Genomic DNA, 16,195 nt, shown 5'->3' with positions numbered 1-16,195 from the left:
AGTTATATGATGTTTTATGAGTATTGATGTACTGTTAGTGTTGTTGACCAATTAAAATTAGTGTTATTTTAATATAAAAAAATATTTGAAGATATAGCATATTATGAAAGTAAAACTCCAAATTTATTTGATGAAAAATACCATCCACCACCCACACTTATAACAAATTTATTCTTATTTAATATTATTAAATTTAACTATATTATTTAATATTTAGGACTTGTTTAGTGGTTAAATAGAATAAGGATTAATAAAATAAGAGGGTGGATAAGAGTATGACATGATAAGAGCATAATAACTTAGCAAGCTCTTATCATATTCGATGTTTAATGCAAACTTGATAGAAAAAAAATTATATAATAGTTCAATATAATGACTTATTTCGACATTTATGAAAATATCACGAAGAGAGAGAGTAAGTGGGTTTCTTTTCGTAAAGCTCTCATAGAGTTCCCTTTGCTTGCACGGTGCTGCTGCACCTCTAGGAGTCTTCATCACGCATTTGGGAGACTTTCTTTCTAAGAAACTGGTGCGAACCTGCTAGATCTGGGATGGAAAGGTTGGAGGTAGAGAAACGCTCTTTAGAGGAGGAAGATATGATGAGTAGGAGCAAGAAAAGGGTCATAGTGGATCTTGATGGCTAGAGCATGGATATGCAAAAAGCTAACCAAGAAGAAGATTCTCAAGGCAACCATGATATCTAGGTGTTTTCTAACCCTTCACCCTCTAGTGTTGTGTCTTATAAGGACAAGGTATTGGCCTCGAAAGACTTAGATCTGGTGACCTAGATCTGGTCTTTCAAGATGAAGAGATTGTTAAATGCATCTTAGATGACTTTAATATTCTATCTGATATAGAGGAGCTTGATATAATAAATAAAAACGAAACTCAAAATCTTTACCTTGACTTAAAAATTGCTTTGAATGATTACGAGGTCTGGTGTTCACCATGGAAGTCTACCCTAATAATCAAATTATTAGGTCAAAGTTAGTGAGTTTTAACTATCTAAACCAAAAATTAGGTCATATTTGAGGGGGGGAAAATGGTTTCTTAAAAGTTTTAGACTTAAATAATAAATTTTTTCTTATTAAATTTGACAATATGGATGATTATCAAATTGCCCTCTTTGAGGGACTTTGGCTTATTTTAGACCACTATCTCTTAGTTCAAAGATGGAGGTATTTTTTCAGGCCTCAAGACCATAACTTGAGGAAAATAGCAACCTGAGTGCAAATCCTAGATCTTCCCCTAGAACTCTATAACGAAAAAATTTTGTGGCAGGTTGGTACCTGCCTGAGATCAATGTTAAAGATTGATCATCATACTTCCTTGATATCGAGAGGTAGGTTCGTTAGGATTTATGTTGAGTTGGACCTTAGGAAACAATTAATTCTTTCTTGTAAGGTTCTAGGTAAAGAGTTTAGGGTGAAATATGAGGGTCTTCATTTAATTTGTTTTAGCGGTGGAAAACATGGTCATAGACAAGATTTTTGTCCAGATACCTATAAGATTAATTTTGAATCTATGAACCCTTCTGTTGTTAATGATACTTCAATGCAAGGGATTGAGGAAGGGTCTAGTTCCATGCTCCCCTCTTCTGTTAAGCAAACTCAAGGTGATTTTGAGAAGGATCCTTCCCCTGATCAAGGTAGATTTGACCCTTGGATGATGGTTAAAAGACCCCTTACAAAGAAAATAGGGCAAGCTAAGGTAGTAGGTGTGTCAAGCCTAAATAATAGTAAGATCAGAGGTTCTCTATCAGGCTCTAGATATGGTGTTCTAATGAGGAGCAAAATCAGGAATTAGAACATATTACGAAGGAACCCTCTAGTTCACAGGGCGAGGGGGATAAGGTACATTCTAACCTAGGTGTATCTAAGAATTCTGAGAGGTATAACCCTGAGATATCCTTGGGTGGTTCCCTTAAAAAAGTTTCTAAAATTAGATCTAAACCTAAGGTTGAGAGAAGGGAGATAAAATCCCAATCTCTGATCTGATTCTCCCTACAGACATAAGCAATCAGGCTAGTAATAAGAAAATCCTTGGATTAATGCATCAGATGCTAAAGGAACTTTATAAAGATAGCACTATCCAAGATTTATTAGGAATCAATTCAATTAATCAAAGGCAAACCTCTCCCTATCAGTTTGGAGAGCATTCTGCTAAGCCCATTGACTTAAATCCCTTCATGGATATAAATGCCCTCAATTTTCTTAAGAAATCTGAAACTGTTTTGTCTACTTATGAATCTACTCAATAAAGGGATATCTTTGATTATGGTTTCCAACATCTTTCAAATGCTTCCTAAATTCTCTCTCTGGTCTCTTATGAATTATTTGTTCTGGAATTATAGAGGGATTGGAAATAAGACCTTTTGTAGGTTGGTAAATGACTTAATTTTGCTAAATAGATTAGATTTCATTGCTATTTTTGAACTTAGGGTTAGTTTAGATAAAGCTAATGGGATAATTAAAGATTTTAATATAGATAGTCACGAGAAAGTAGATGCCATTGGTTTCTCTAGAGGTATTTGATGTTGTTAGAAGTCTAGTAAAATTTATGTCTCTATTATTCTTAAAATTCAGTTTGTTATCCACCTTAAAATTAGTAATCTGGGCGCAAATGATTGGATACTCTCCTCAATATATGCTAGTCCACATGATAATCTAAGATCTAAATGTTGGGAGGAATTAATAGAGTTTAGTGCTTCAGTTAATCTTCCCTAATGCTTGGCTGGAGACTTTAACTCCATTCTTTTTGAATCTAAAAAAGTTAGTGGTAGACATGCCTCTTATAGCAAGATGAGACAATTTGTTGATTGTCTTTTTCAATGTAACCTCCATGATTTGGGTTTCAAAGGAGTCCCTTTACTTGGCAAAAAGGAGATTTACAAGATAGGCTTGATAGAGTTGTAGCTACTGAGTTTTTGAGGTCTATCTTCCCTAATAACACTGTTACCATATTCCATTATTATCTGACCATTTAGGCCTCTGGTTTAAGATAAAAGATGAGAACCTTGTTTTGAGTAAGCCCAAATAGTTTAAATTTCTTGCTCACTAGATTACCCACAATGAATTCCAAACTCAAGTTAAGAATTCTTGGCTGAGCTCTAGCTCTTGGTCTGAAATGTTGAGAGGTTTAGGAATAATATCTCAGACTAGAATATTAATGTCTTTGGTAATATTTTTCAAAGAAAAAAGAGGTTGTTCAGTAGATTGCAAGGGATTTCTCATAAATTAGCTAATGGGAGAATCCTTTCTTAAGAAAGCTTATGAAATCCCTCTGGAAAGAATATCAATTATTGCTTGACCAAGAAGAATCTTGTTTGTACCATCAATACAGGGCTAATTGGCTTCCTTTAGGAGATAGGATTACTAAGTTTTTCCACTTAGCTGCTACTGTGCTTAGAAATAAAAATATGGTTGAAGCTCTCAGAAATGAAGATGAGAGTAGGAAATTTGATCTCCTTAAAATTAAGAGTATGGTCATTCAATATTTTCAGAATATTTACTCTGATCACACTCCTCATAGGTTCAGCCTCCATAGTCAGTGCTCTTTAGGGATATTGACATATCTAGTTTAAATGTTGAACTCTCTATTGAAGAAGTGAAAGCTTCTTATTTACTATTGGTAACTTCAAGTCTTTTGGTCTAGATGGATTTCACATTTTATTTTTTAAAAACCAGCAGAAGGTCATAGCCTCTTTCATCTTTAAGTTTGTTCAGGATGTTTATAACAATCCTTCTCTCATATCCAATGTTAATGAAACTGGTATTTCTCTTATTCTAAAGTCTGATAATCCTGAATATATGAAAAATTTTAGGCTAATATCTTTATGTAATGTTAGTTATAAAATAGTTACAAAAATCATTGCCAATAGACTAAGGGATTCCTTACCTCATTTAATTTTAGCCAACCAGTGTAGCTTTATTCTAAGCAGACAGGGTATAGATAACTCTATCATTCTCCATGAACTTTTACATTTCCTGTCCAAACTGAAAAGTATGAGTTGCTATATGATTTTAAAATTAGATTTAGAGAAAACTTATGATAGGCTTAGATGGGGTTTCATTACTAACACTTTTACTAAAGCTAGTTTTGATCCTTATTTTGTAAATTTAATTCATTACTATATTTCTTCCTCCTCCATGCATATAAATTTGAATAAAGAAATCTCTAATACCTTTAAGCCCTCTAGAGGGATTAGGCAAGGAGACCCCTCTCTCCTTATAATTTTGTTATGTGTATTGAGAGACTAGTTTATTTAATTAAGGACAGTATTAGGGAGGGTTCTTAGTATACTTTTGAGTTTAGTAACCATGGTCCTAAGTTATCTGATTTGTTTTTTGCTAATGATATTTTTCTTGTTAAAGCTGATATGAAGCATACTAATATTATTAATTTTGTTAAAAAGCTTCAGTGATGCCTTTGGTTTAACTGTTAATAAAACTAAATCTTCTTATTTTCTTTTCTAAAAATATTGATGTAACTTTAATCCAATCCATTAGTGGCTACTTGAATATTAAGCCTTCATCTCAGCTTGATAATTACCTTGACATTCCTGCTTCCTATTTAAAACTGACTAGGCATCAGTTTGGTTTTCTTATTGATAGAATTAGGAAGAAACTATCCCTTAGTGGCTACTTGAATATTAAGCCTTCATCTCAGCTTGACAATTACCTTGACATTCCTGCTTCCCATTTAAAACTGACTAGGCATCAGTTTGGTTTTCTTATTGATAGAATTAGGAAGAAACTGTCTCTCTGAAAAATGAAGACTATATCTTTAGCTAGTAAAGTTACTCTTGCTCAATCCTGTATTATGAGCATCTCTATTTATGTTATGCAAACCCAGCTAATTCCCAGTTCGATTTGTAATGAAATTAACAGCATTTGTAAAAAGTTCATTTGGAGTTCCTTGGAGGTAGAAAATTTCATTTAATTGGGTGACATAAAATCTGCAGACCCAAGAAAGAGGGGGGCCTTAGATTTGAAGATTTACATATGTTGAGTAAAGCTTATTTGATGAAACTTTGTTGGAGACTCATAAAGTCTCCTAATGATATATGGGATTAGTGGTCAGGCATAAATATAGATTCACCTTAGGAAAACAGCCTAATTCTAATAGTGGTCCAGCTTACTCCTCTTTATGGAAGAGTCTTACTTCTGTTTGGCTTTTGTTTTCTCAAAGCCTTAGTTGGGTCATAGGGGATAGAATGACTACTAAATTTTAGGCTGACAGTTGGATTCCTCAGTTTAATAATCTTAGCAAAGTTGTTAACTTTCCTATCTTAAGTGAAGACCTGGATATTCCTGTTAGGTTATTCTTTGTTAAGGGTGAGTGAGACTGGGATAGGATTAAATATCAGTTCCCTAAATGTGTCTAGAAGTGTATAGCTCAAATTAGTAGGGGCTAGGATTTATTTTTTTTGGAACCTCACGAACAATGGAGTGTTCTCAATTAAAACAACTTATCAATTAATTACCACTGTCCCTTAAATTTCTTCTCAAAATAATGATATCTTTAATTTTGTTTGGAATTGTGAGGGTTTCCCTAAAATTAATTTCTTTCTCTGGAAACTAGCTAATGGCAAGTTATTGACTAATAGAAAGAATGATATAAGTGTATAGAAAATGACAAAATTATCCTTTATCTGTATTTTATTAAATTAAATTTTAATTTTTTTTACTCTGTATTAGTTATTTATTTTAATTTATAGAAAATGAAAAAATATAATATATTTTTGAATTTTAAAAATATATAAAATAATTTAATATATTTTAAATACATATAAAAATAGAGGAGAAAGAGAAAGGAGAGATATCCTTTTGTCTATATTTACTAAATTAATTTTTTTTTTACTTTGTATAAGTTATTTACTTTTAATTTATTAAAAATATATAAATAATTTAATAAATCTTTTAATTTTTAATATATTAGGAGAGAGAGGACAGATAGAGGTAGTAGAATAAATTAGGTGTGGTTTTGAGAAAGACAAGTGTTATTTTTTACCTTCTTTTCTAACTTAATCATATTTACATGGCTGAGAGCCTTCAAAGTCCAGAACAACACGCAATTGTCAGGGTGAGCTTTACCATTGAGTTAATAGCCTGTTGTGTGGGCCTCTTATTGGAGAGAAACTCTATCCATCTTTTTTCTTTTTTTCACACCCCATGTCGCTAGGGATGGCAATGGGTAAAGTACCCGATGGGCACCCGCAAAATTTACCCACAATGGGTAGGGTATTTACTCGCTATACGGGTATAGGTATGGGTGTGGGTAAAAACTCACAAATTTTAATGGGGATGGGTGCGGGTATGGGTATCTAAGTACCCACCTCGCCCCATACCCGCATATATATATATATATATATATATATATATATCTATATATATGCTTGAACTTTATTCTACAATTATGAATTGAATTTTTGTATTATTATATTACTTATGTGAAGTTATATAAGATTAATATAAAAATTTATTTTGATTTATATTTTTAATAGAAAAAATTATTTACTATTTTATATCATTTAATTCGGCTAACACAATTTAATTATTACATAGTTAATATGAGATTGACTTTTTTTAAAATATTATTTATATATGACACACATAAAATATTTTTTACACAAATATTTTTGTTAATAAAATCATATTGATGTTTTAATCATAAAGTGAATGATAAATAATAAATATATTATAAATATTTTATAAATTTTACAATCATTTACTATTACCGTAAACTTATTATTTATTAATAATATTTAAATTTTATTTTTATATTTTAATTTAAAATAATATTTTTCTATTCAACATATGTATTACAAGCACAACTATAATTTATTGAATCTAAATAATATTATTCTTACTATTTATTCACATTCAAAGAAGTTTTTGAAAAGATATAAATATAAAAAATTATTGTTAATTTTTATTTGTTAATTTTTTTAAGATAAAAAAGTATAATTTTTTTAATATACACGTATATTTCTTTATTATAAAATTTTATTGTAACTATTTATCTTTTATTCAAATTCTTTTTTTTAAAATTTATATACATTAGAAATATTTAATTCACTAAAATAATTTTTCAAAAATTTATATTTTTGATAAAATACTTTCGTATAGTATATGAGTTAAAAAATACTAGTATTAATATATATATATATATATATATATTAATTATATTATATTATTTTAATTAAATCTATTATTTTTCTTACAATTTGAAATTCAAAAGTTAAAAAAAATATTTTATGTATCAACTTTCTATTGTTAGTAGTGAACTTCTCTACTCTAACTCTATTCTCATTCTCAATGTCTGTCTCATTAAAACTTAATAACTATGAAATGTTATTCATTAGAGTTAGTTGTTAATGCCGTCACAAGAGGTTACTAAGTGATCCCACACGAAGGGACAACCATTGTACAGATCTATTTCGTTATCGTTCTGACATTACTAATCAATCAAATCTCACACAAGATAGGATTATCACTGACAAATAACTTGTGTGTTTAGTTTTGCTTATTATTTCTAAGAATTTTAGTTTAGAAAATTATTATATTAAGATACATTTAACATTTATGATCTTTGAATATTTGTTTTTTTATCTATATTTGTACCTTGTTCGACAACTACATATTGAATTTTTGTATTATTATGCTACTTATGTGAAATTATATAAACATATTTTTCTTTATAAATATTTTTTCTCAAACAAGCGCGGATAATGGGTACAAGACGGGTATACGGGTACCCAGAGGGTACGGGTACGGAGATTAATGTTCATACCCACGCGGGTATGGGGTCGGGTACGAGTATTTTTTTAAAACGCGGGTATGGAGATGGGTACTGTAGTACCCTACCCATACCCATCCCTGTCGCCACCTATTTTTTACTTTCTTTTCTAGCACAGTCATATTTTCATGATAATAATTATACTACTCCAATATAATAAGATAGGTAACACAATAAATCTTATAACTTTACAAACACTTTATTAATAATAATTATGATATATTATGTTATTATATTTACCCTTATTTTAACTACCAAATAGGTGTCAGGCCTATGTTATATGTATATTTAGTATTTCTTTAAAATGGTGTTTTAATTATTTGACTTATATGGATATATACACATGTTTGTTATATAATGTTGTGAGTTGAAGGAAGTATGAAATTGCTTGAATTGTTACATATGTGAGCTGTATAATTATTGGGTGAAAAATTGATGCATGTTATTTGGTTCGAGTAAGATTTAATTTGTGTAAACTACAGGATGTCTCGTTATAGCGAGACAAGTTGCCTAAAACTAGGCTCTCTAGAGCATTCTCGCTGTAGTGAGAAATTCTTATTGCAGTGAAAGAGTATCCTGCTGCAGTAAGGGACTCTCCCTGTAGCGAGAAGTGGATAAGGTTGACCAATAAACACTCCCGCTAGAGAGAGAAATTTTAGCTCTAGCGAGAGAGATTCTCGTTGCAGCGAAAATGATAGATAGCTGAAGGAAACCATTGTCTGGTATTTCTTACTTTAGTTAGAACTACTCTCTGTAGTGAGAAAGTCACGAGTTTGGGGGTATTTAAAGGGCTTCAAACTAAAAACCTTCATTTTCTCACCAAATCACTTTCTCCATTAGTTTTCTTTCCGTTCTGTCACCTCCTCTCTGTGGAGAAAATTTTCTTGAAGCCAAACTCTTTCCCGATCCAAGTGTGAATGTCTATTTCATCCAGATCTAGTTGAGTTTCTAGAGCTCAGATCTCCATATTCACTCCTTGTTTCCTGATTTCTCTTCTTAAGAGTTTTCTATTTTATATTAATAAGGAGATCTGAGTTTTTTGGGCATTGTAAATCTCTTTAGGATTCATAAAAAAGTACGATTTAAGAAAACCTAGTTTCAAGTAAAGGGAGCTTACTCTAGATGACTATTATTATTCACTTAGATAATATAAATCTACATTTAGCTGAGAATAGAGTGATGTATAAATAAATCTTAGGATAGAACATAGAGTATGTATGACTGAGAGAATTTTTTGTTGTTTCAGTGAATAGTATGAAGCTAGTTGTTTCTGGAAGAAATGTTTAAAATGTTATAATGTAATGTGCTAAAAATATTTTATATATATATATATATATATGGAACATTTCAAGTGAGAGAAGTTTGTTATTACGAGAAATGAGAGACATTAATAATGGTCATGAGATCAAAATAAAGAGTTTAGATTTGATATTATTACCCCACTATCCACTTTCTTTTCTCTCTTGTCAATGGCTATTATTAATGTCTTTCACCTCTCACTTGAAATGTTCTCCTATATATATATATATATATATATGGTTATGTTGCATCATGCCAATTTTATCATTCTAAAACTGAGTTACATATTTAGGTGGTTAGACATGTAATAGTAAGAAAATGCTTAGTTGTGTTGTATCTGTATCCAGATATTAGAATGGGTCACTCCCAGAACGAAGAATTGTAAGTTCCTTCTGAATTACTTAAGCTGTAAAATCAATTAAAACTGAGCTGTTGCATTTGCATTAAATGGGCTGAGAATGAGTTGAATTGCTGTATTGATTTTTCTTAATAGTATTTATACATTAAGTTGTACGAATAATTATATTATATTCTTTATTTTTTAATAGCTATAGCTATTTGTTGTGTAAACTCACTCTTACATTTCTATCTATATTGGTGTGTATTGCAATGATCGTATAATGGTTCATAAGCAGGTATGACAAGTGGTGCTTCCACTTCCTAAGCTAGAAGGTCTGGCTTAGAAATGTTTGAGCCTAACATTCTTTTTAGAAGATTTGTAACTTTATTTATTTTGTTAGCCTAACTCTTGAGTCTAAACTATTTAACTACACATTTGGTCATAAAATATAATTTTGATTATAATTTTGTATTTTTGAAACTCTATATCAAGCAGCTCTTATGTAAATATTGCTAAAAGATAATTAAATATGTAGATATTCAAAATTTTATAACAAGACCTTATTTTACCATCAAGATATGATTTTTATTTTATTTCTGTCAATCTTTCTAAGTTAAATTTCAATTCTTTTAAATATAAAAAATCTATATAGATTTTAATTGGATAATATATCACATATCCTTAAAAAAAAATAAAAGATTGTAAAAATAGACAAAGTCCTTAATTTTAATTTAAATTTTTACCAACTTCATTTATTGAAAACAAATGACAACATGATAAATGTTTTATAAAAATTATAAAGTATTATTTTTAGTCTTATTTATAAAAAAAACAAATGTCTAATTTATCAAGAATAATAATAATAATTACATATTATAAATTTATTCTATATTCTAAAAGTATTTATAACATTAATTAATGTTTTATATATTAAATAAATAAATACCTGCTTATATAAATAAAGGGTTAATATTTTGATAATACAAGTTTCACAATATATATATATATATATATATATATATATATATATGAACTTTCTGTGTTAGAATTTCAGATAAACAAATAATAATAATAATAATTTAACAGAAAAAATTCATTTACTATGCTTTAACATAATAACTGTCTTTTTTTTATTTTTTATTTATGAATGTTTGAATTTCAATCTTTAAGTTAACAAAATTTTAAATTAAAATATAAATTTTTTAACAATTAATATATTTAAAATATAATATTTATTTGTTATACTTTAAAAATTTGATAATCATTTTTAATAAGTAAGACCAAAACTAATGACTTATAAAAGAAATTACTAAAATGTTTTTGTCGCAACCGGGCGATCGCAACGGTACGACGGATGACAAACTCGTTCCAAAATATCAGAGGAGTCGCCACCAAAGTTTATTTTTAAGAAAAACCTTTGAAAAACTTAAATATAATACGATCTTTGAAACCAAAAAATGAGTTCGGGAGTCATTTACGTGTAGGGAAGGTATTAGCACCCTACAACGTCCGTTTAAAAAATGGTTACCTAAAATTAATTGTACAAAATTATTCTAATTTTGAAAAATATTTATTTAACCCCTAAACATTAATTATTTTATTTTAGAAGAAGAAATATTATTTATTGAAATATTATTCGGGTTATTTTAAAAATTATTTTGACTTGACGGGTACGGTTCCCGCTCCTACGTATCCCCGGATGCAATGGGGAACTCAAAGCCACGTAGTTCTATCTAAAAATTATGAAATTAGTTGATTATAATTAAGTTTAGTAAAAGAAAATTTTATTTTAGAATTAAAATCATTTTTCGTAAAAATTATAATGTTTAGGATACAAGATAATGCAGTTATACATGTACTCTACGAGAAAACAATACAGAAAGTGAAGGAAGATCACACAACTATACTGCAAATCATTAAGAAATATTTTATTCGTAAATGGAGTATTTGAATTTGAATTTTGATTATGATTAATATTGAAAGAAATTTAAGATAGCGTAAGCTATACATAAACTTCTTATAATTTATTAGACTATCGAAGGCAATGTAAATTACACATCGATATTATAAAAATTTATAAAATGAATAAATTATAGTAATTTAATTTATCAAAATTTGAAACATGACTTAAGAAAATAAAAAAAAAATTTATTTGAATTGATTAAAGAAGATACTCATTTAATAAAAAACATTAAAAATTTTATTTGATAGATTTATATTATATAAAACCTAAGGTAACGTTGGTACACATAGATTTTGACAATTTATAACGCATAAAGGTAGAGTCGCTACACATTAGTATTATAAATTATTTCTTAATAAAATAATTTAGATTTAAATTAGTTGATTGATTTGTAAATTAGTATTTAGAAGAGAAATACATCTTGCATTATTATTAAAGTGATTAACTAATTAATTAATGACAATATGTGATAAGTTAATATTGCATAAAGTCTTGGTAACGTAGGTACACATGGACTTTATCAATTTATAATACATGACGATAGAGAAGCTATACGTTAGTATTATAAATTGATACAATTATATTATTATTTATTAATTAATTATAAAAAAATAAGTAATTTAGTATTCACAATATAAAATAAATTAATCATAAATATAAAATTAAATCGCATTAATATGATACAAATATACAATAAATAAAATAAAAGATAACAATCCTAAAAAATAAGATATAAATAATGAAATATAAAAAAGGAAATAATTTAAAAAAAATCAACTCAGATATGATATTGTAAAGTAAACAATATCAAGAGATTTTAAATAAATAAAATAAAATAAAATAATTTAAACAATGTTAACATAAAAAAAATAAAATAAATAATAAAAACTCATTCATTAAATAAATTAATAATTATCATAATAACAAATAATAATGATGATGAATAAATAAATAAAACTAAAACAATAAATTATATGTTGAACTAAATAATGATAAAAATAAAATAAAATAAAAATTCAGACAAAAAAATAATAAAAAAATAAAACAAGGATAAAATGGTCTCAAATTTTAAATTTTTAGATTTGAGAGGGAAGGACTTTAGGGTTAGGGGGGTGTGCTTTTCTCCAAGAAAAACAAAAAAAAAAAAGGTTATGAAAGGGTGGAGGTGAGGTTAATGGAGGCCATGATTTTGAGTGGTGAAGGTTATTGAGAGCAAAAGGAAGAGGAATGAGACAAGGTAGGGAAAGAGTTTTTTTTTATGGTGAGTTTTGTGTTTGTGGATGATGATAGATGGAGGAATGAGTGGAGAGGTGGTTAGACATGGATATTTGAAATGGTGGTTTAAAATATTTTTTTATCATTTGAGATTGATTTGATATAGGAAATGTTTATTCAAAATATAAATATGTATGAAGAAGAAAAATGTGTAAAATGTATGATGAAGCTTACTTGATGTTCTTGAAAATTTTTGCTTGCCTCTTGTTCTTCCTCCTTTCCGCTAACCTTTCTTTCTCTCTATTTTCTCTTTTTCTCTCCCCGTTTTAGAATGCCTCCTCTCAAAAATTTTTTAGCCTCCTCTGATGTCTCCTCCTGCTCCATGGTCCTTTTTTCCTTTTATTGTTAGGTTTTCACAAAAGGCCCAAAATTCTGAATTTTTTCTTTTTTATGTATAAAATAACATTGGTTCAAGAATTTAATTATTTGTCATATTCTATTTTCCTTTTAAAAATTAATTCTGAAATTTTCTTATTTTATTAAGACAAATTTTTGTTTTTTTTTTAAACCTTTTGATTCCATTCTTCTTTTGTAATATTAAAATTTAAATTTTTTTTATTTTTTATTTTTTTATTTTTATTTTTATTTAAAAAAAATATTTAAATCAAAATTTTAGTATTCACAGTTTTAAAATACATCGTATACAAAATATAAAAAAGGAATAACAAGTTTTTAATACTAATTTTAAATATAACTTTTAAAAACTCATTAACAATTAAAACCTTCAATTTTAAATACTTTGAAATTCTGTACTTTTGTTGACATGCTCTTTAATATTAGATAAAATTTATTAAAAAAATTAAAAAATATGAAACAGAAACATTAATTAAGAATAAAAAATAAAATCTAAATAATAAAGTGCGTGTGATACCGTGTTTCTGTCAACTAAATCCTGATAATATTTAAAACATAAATAAAAATCAGACGTAACAAGTGTTACCAAGATAAAAAATATATATATTTAAGTTATTGTTTTTTCATGTTTTCTGAAATAACGCAGTAAATTCTCTAGTTGAACAGAAAAAGTACAAAGTGAAATAAAATTCTACAGCTTATGCGTCGATTATACTTGTACTTTTAAACAGAAATAGTACAGTGGGCACAAGTAACGGAGCTAGGAAAGGGCATTGCCCACCCAAACTTCACAGTTATCCCTAATCCAATCCCCACATTACCCCTCACATTCCTCCCTTTTTACATCACACTGCAAGCATTTGGGTTCTCATCGCTGAACATCTGCGGTGGGTACTGTTGGTAATATGCAGCAGGGTACACTACTGATGCTGGGCATGCATACACCTCCATCCCATACCTCGGCGGGTTATAGAAGTATTCGTTTATCTTCACCTCTCCAACCTTGTTGTTCTCTTCACCAGGTGCTGCCTCTTCCTCTACTTTCCCTTCTCCTTTTCCTCCTCCTCCTTCTTCTTCTTCTTTCTTCTCTTTCTTTTCCTCCTCTTCACCACCCTTCTTCTCTTTCTCACCTTCCTCTTCTTTCCCTTCTTTCGCTTCTTCCACTTTCTCTTTCTTCTCCGCCTCTTGCTTCACTATCATTGCCTGTTTCCCAGTTCGCTTGTACACGTATTGAACCAACATCGCAGGATCGTACGCGCCCTTCACGCTCACTTCCGAGTTCTTCAGATCCGGTTCTGCTGATTCCACTCCTGCATAGTTATCCAAAAATTATAACATTATTATTAATAAATAATACAAAATCACTGAATGTAATATAAAATATTCCACCAAACCACAAATTAAATTATGGGTTTCGGTATTAATTAATTGCAATATTAAATAAGATCATAAAGTTACAGAATTTGACCTCAACTGCATCACCAGACCTGAAATCTCACGACTTCTTATTCACTGAATTTAAAGTAATGGAGTAGTGGAATGAATTGATGGAATGAGAATAATGAATATGAATAATATCTTTCCCGTGGGAGAGATTCAGATTCAAATTTCACCCAGTGAAAGCACAATTGTACAAAGTTTTTGTTCGGTTAAATTAATCCAACAACAGAGCTGTTGCATGAAACAAAAAAGAAGAGATTAAGCTTAATAGTAACTTGTTACACACCCTTCATTCTCTGTATGCGTCTCTTGATTTCCTGGGCGCAAGCTTCGCAATGCATGTGAACTTTCAGAACCGTCACAATCTGAGGCTGTGAAGTAGTGAAAAACAAACGGGAAAAGCTAGCATCATTTCACAGAATCAAAGAGGGGCAAGCAAAGTTAAACAAAAGAAACACCTCTTCTTTCTTCTCTTCGGGTTCGGGCTTGGGCTTGGGCTTCTCTTCTTCTTGGGCTTTGTTCTCCTCGGGAGGTTTGGGGATCGGAGAAAGAAGCTCAACCTGTCTGTGACTCTTCCTCTGTACTCTCTCCAAAACCTTCAATGGATCCGCTTTTTCACCCTTAACAACAACCTTGTGAGATTTGCAATCAGTGACGACATCTTCAACTCCTAAACTCAAACACCAAAACAAAGTGTTCAGAAAAAGCCACGAATCAAACGATGCAAAGAAGTGAGACCCACAGTGATGATACCTGGGAATCGTTTGAGGGAGCGACGAACCTTGCGAGCGCAACCTTCGCAATGCATGAACACTTTGAGCACAATCTCTGGCGGTGGCGGTGGTGGAGCAGCTTCGGTTTTGGATTCTTTCGGTTCTTCCGGTTTCTCCGCTGGTTTGGCTTCTTCTGGCTTTTCTTCTTTCTTCTTTTCTTCTGTCTCAGGTATTTTCTCCTCTGGTTTCTTTTCTTCCTAAACAAACGCAAAAGAAGGTAAATATCAGAACAGGGAATGAATTTTAAATATATGAAGAGTGAAAACAGAAAAGTGATTCGAGAAAGAGAGCTAGAGAAGCGTTGGTGAAGACCTCCCCCATTGGAGTTACTCTCTGGGTTGAAGCTAATCAGAGGGACTCTGATGCCGAGATAAGCTCCGTGGAGCTGCTACTTTTTGCTGTTATTTTCTTCCCCTTGTTTGTTTCGGTTCTCTTTCTCTTTCTTTTGTGTACCACTACTAAAGTACTTATATAAGATAAATCATTTTTTAAAATTTGTTTTCTTACACTACTATTTTTTGATAATTCATTTTGTTATTTTGTAGTATTTTTAAATATAAGTAAAATATTAAAAAAATTAATATGTATTATAAGTTTGCTAATAATAATTAAAATATCAATTAAATAGCAAAAGTGCACCTGTTTGAAACTTACAAGTTTAAAAATTTGTTTGATTTTTTATTTTAAGGATTATTTATAAATGATTTAGTGATTATAAATGAAATAAGATTTAATAAATTTTTTTAATATTTATCAATAATGAGAAAGATTTATTTTCATTAAATAAATATAGAATGGATTTGGATAATTAGATAAAAAGAATTTTGAGTTTAAGTATAACTACACTTATTCTTCACACCTATCATACTTTTTATTTTTAATAAATTTTAATTAATAAAAAAAAATATGTTACTAATATTCTTTTTACATAAAATAATACTAGTAACACAT

At 29.3% G+C, this 16,195-nt stretch overlaps 1 protein-coding gene across 1 annotated transcript; it reads right to left on the bottom strand.

The window, feature by feature from the left end:
* Positions 1–13,727: 13,727 nt before the first annotated feature.
* On the bottom strand, positions 13,728–15,678 carry LOC113847905 (heavy metal-associated isoprenylated plant protein 7). The gene is made up of 5 exons (XM_027477238.1): positions 15,557–15,678; positions 15,225–15,441; positions 14,930–15,141; positions 14,758–14,842; positions 13,728–14,341 (listed from the first exon to the last, which is right to left on the bottom strand). The coding sequence occupies exons 1-5, from the start codon at positions 15,563–15,565 to the stop codon at positions 13,872–13,874; spliced, it is 993 nt and encodes a 330-aa protein (XP_027333039.1). The 5' UTR covers positions 15,566–15,678; the 3' UTR covers positions 13,728–13,871.
* Between the last annotated feature and the right edge of the window lie 517 nt (positions 15,679–16,195).

This window comes from Abrus precatorius, unplaced genomic scaffold (assembly GCF_003935025.1).
Source record: "Abrus precatorius isolate BTA unplaced genomic scaffold, Abrus_2018 Scaffold10, whole genome shotgun sequence".
NCBI classification, from domain to species: Eukaryota; Viridiplantae; Streptophyta; class Magnoliopsida; order Fabales; family Fabaceae; genus Abrus; species Abrus precatorius.
The sequence above is the reverse complement of the archived record's forward strand: the minus strand, read 5'-3'. Positions and strand labels throughout refer to the sequence as shown.

Coding starts and splice junctions, on each gene's coding strand:
- LOC113847905 (XM_027477238.1), bottom strand. Junction 14,843..14,929: donor CCGAAGAGAAGAAAGAAGAG/GTGTTTCTTTTG, acceptor ACTACTTCACAG/CCTCAGATTGTGACGGTTCT. Junction 14,342..14,757: donor ACGCATACAGAGAATGAAGG/GTGTGTAACAAG, acceptor ATAACTATGCAG/GAGTGGAATCAGCAGAACCG.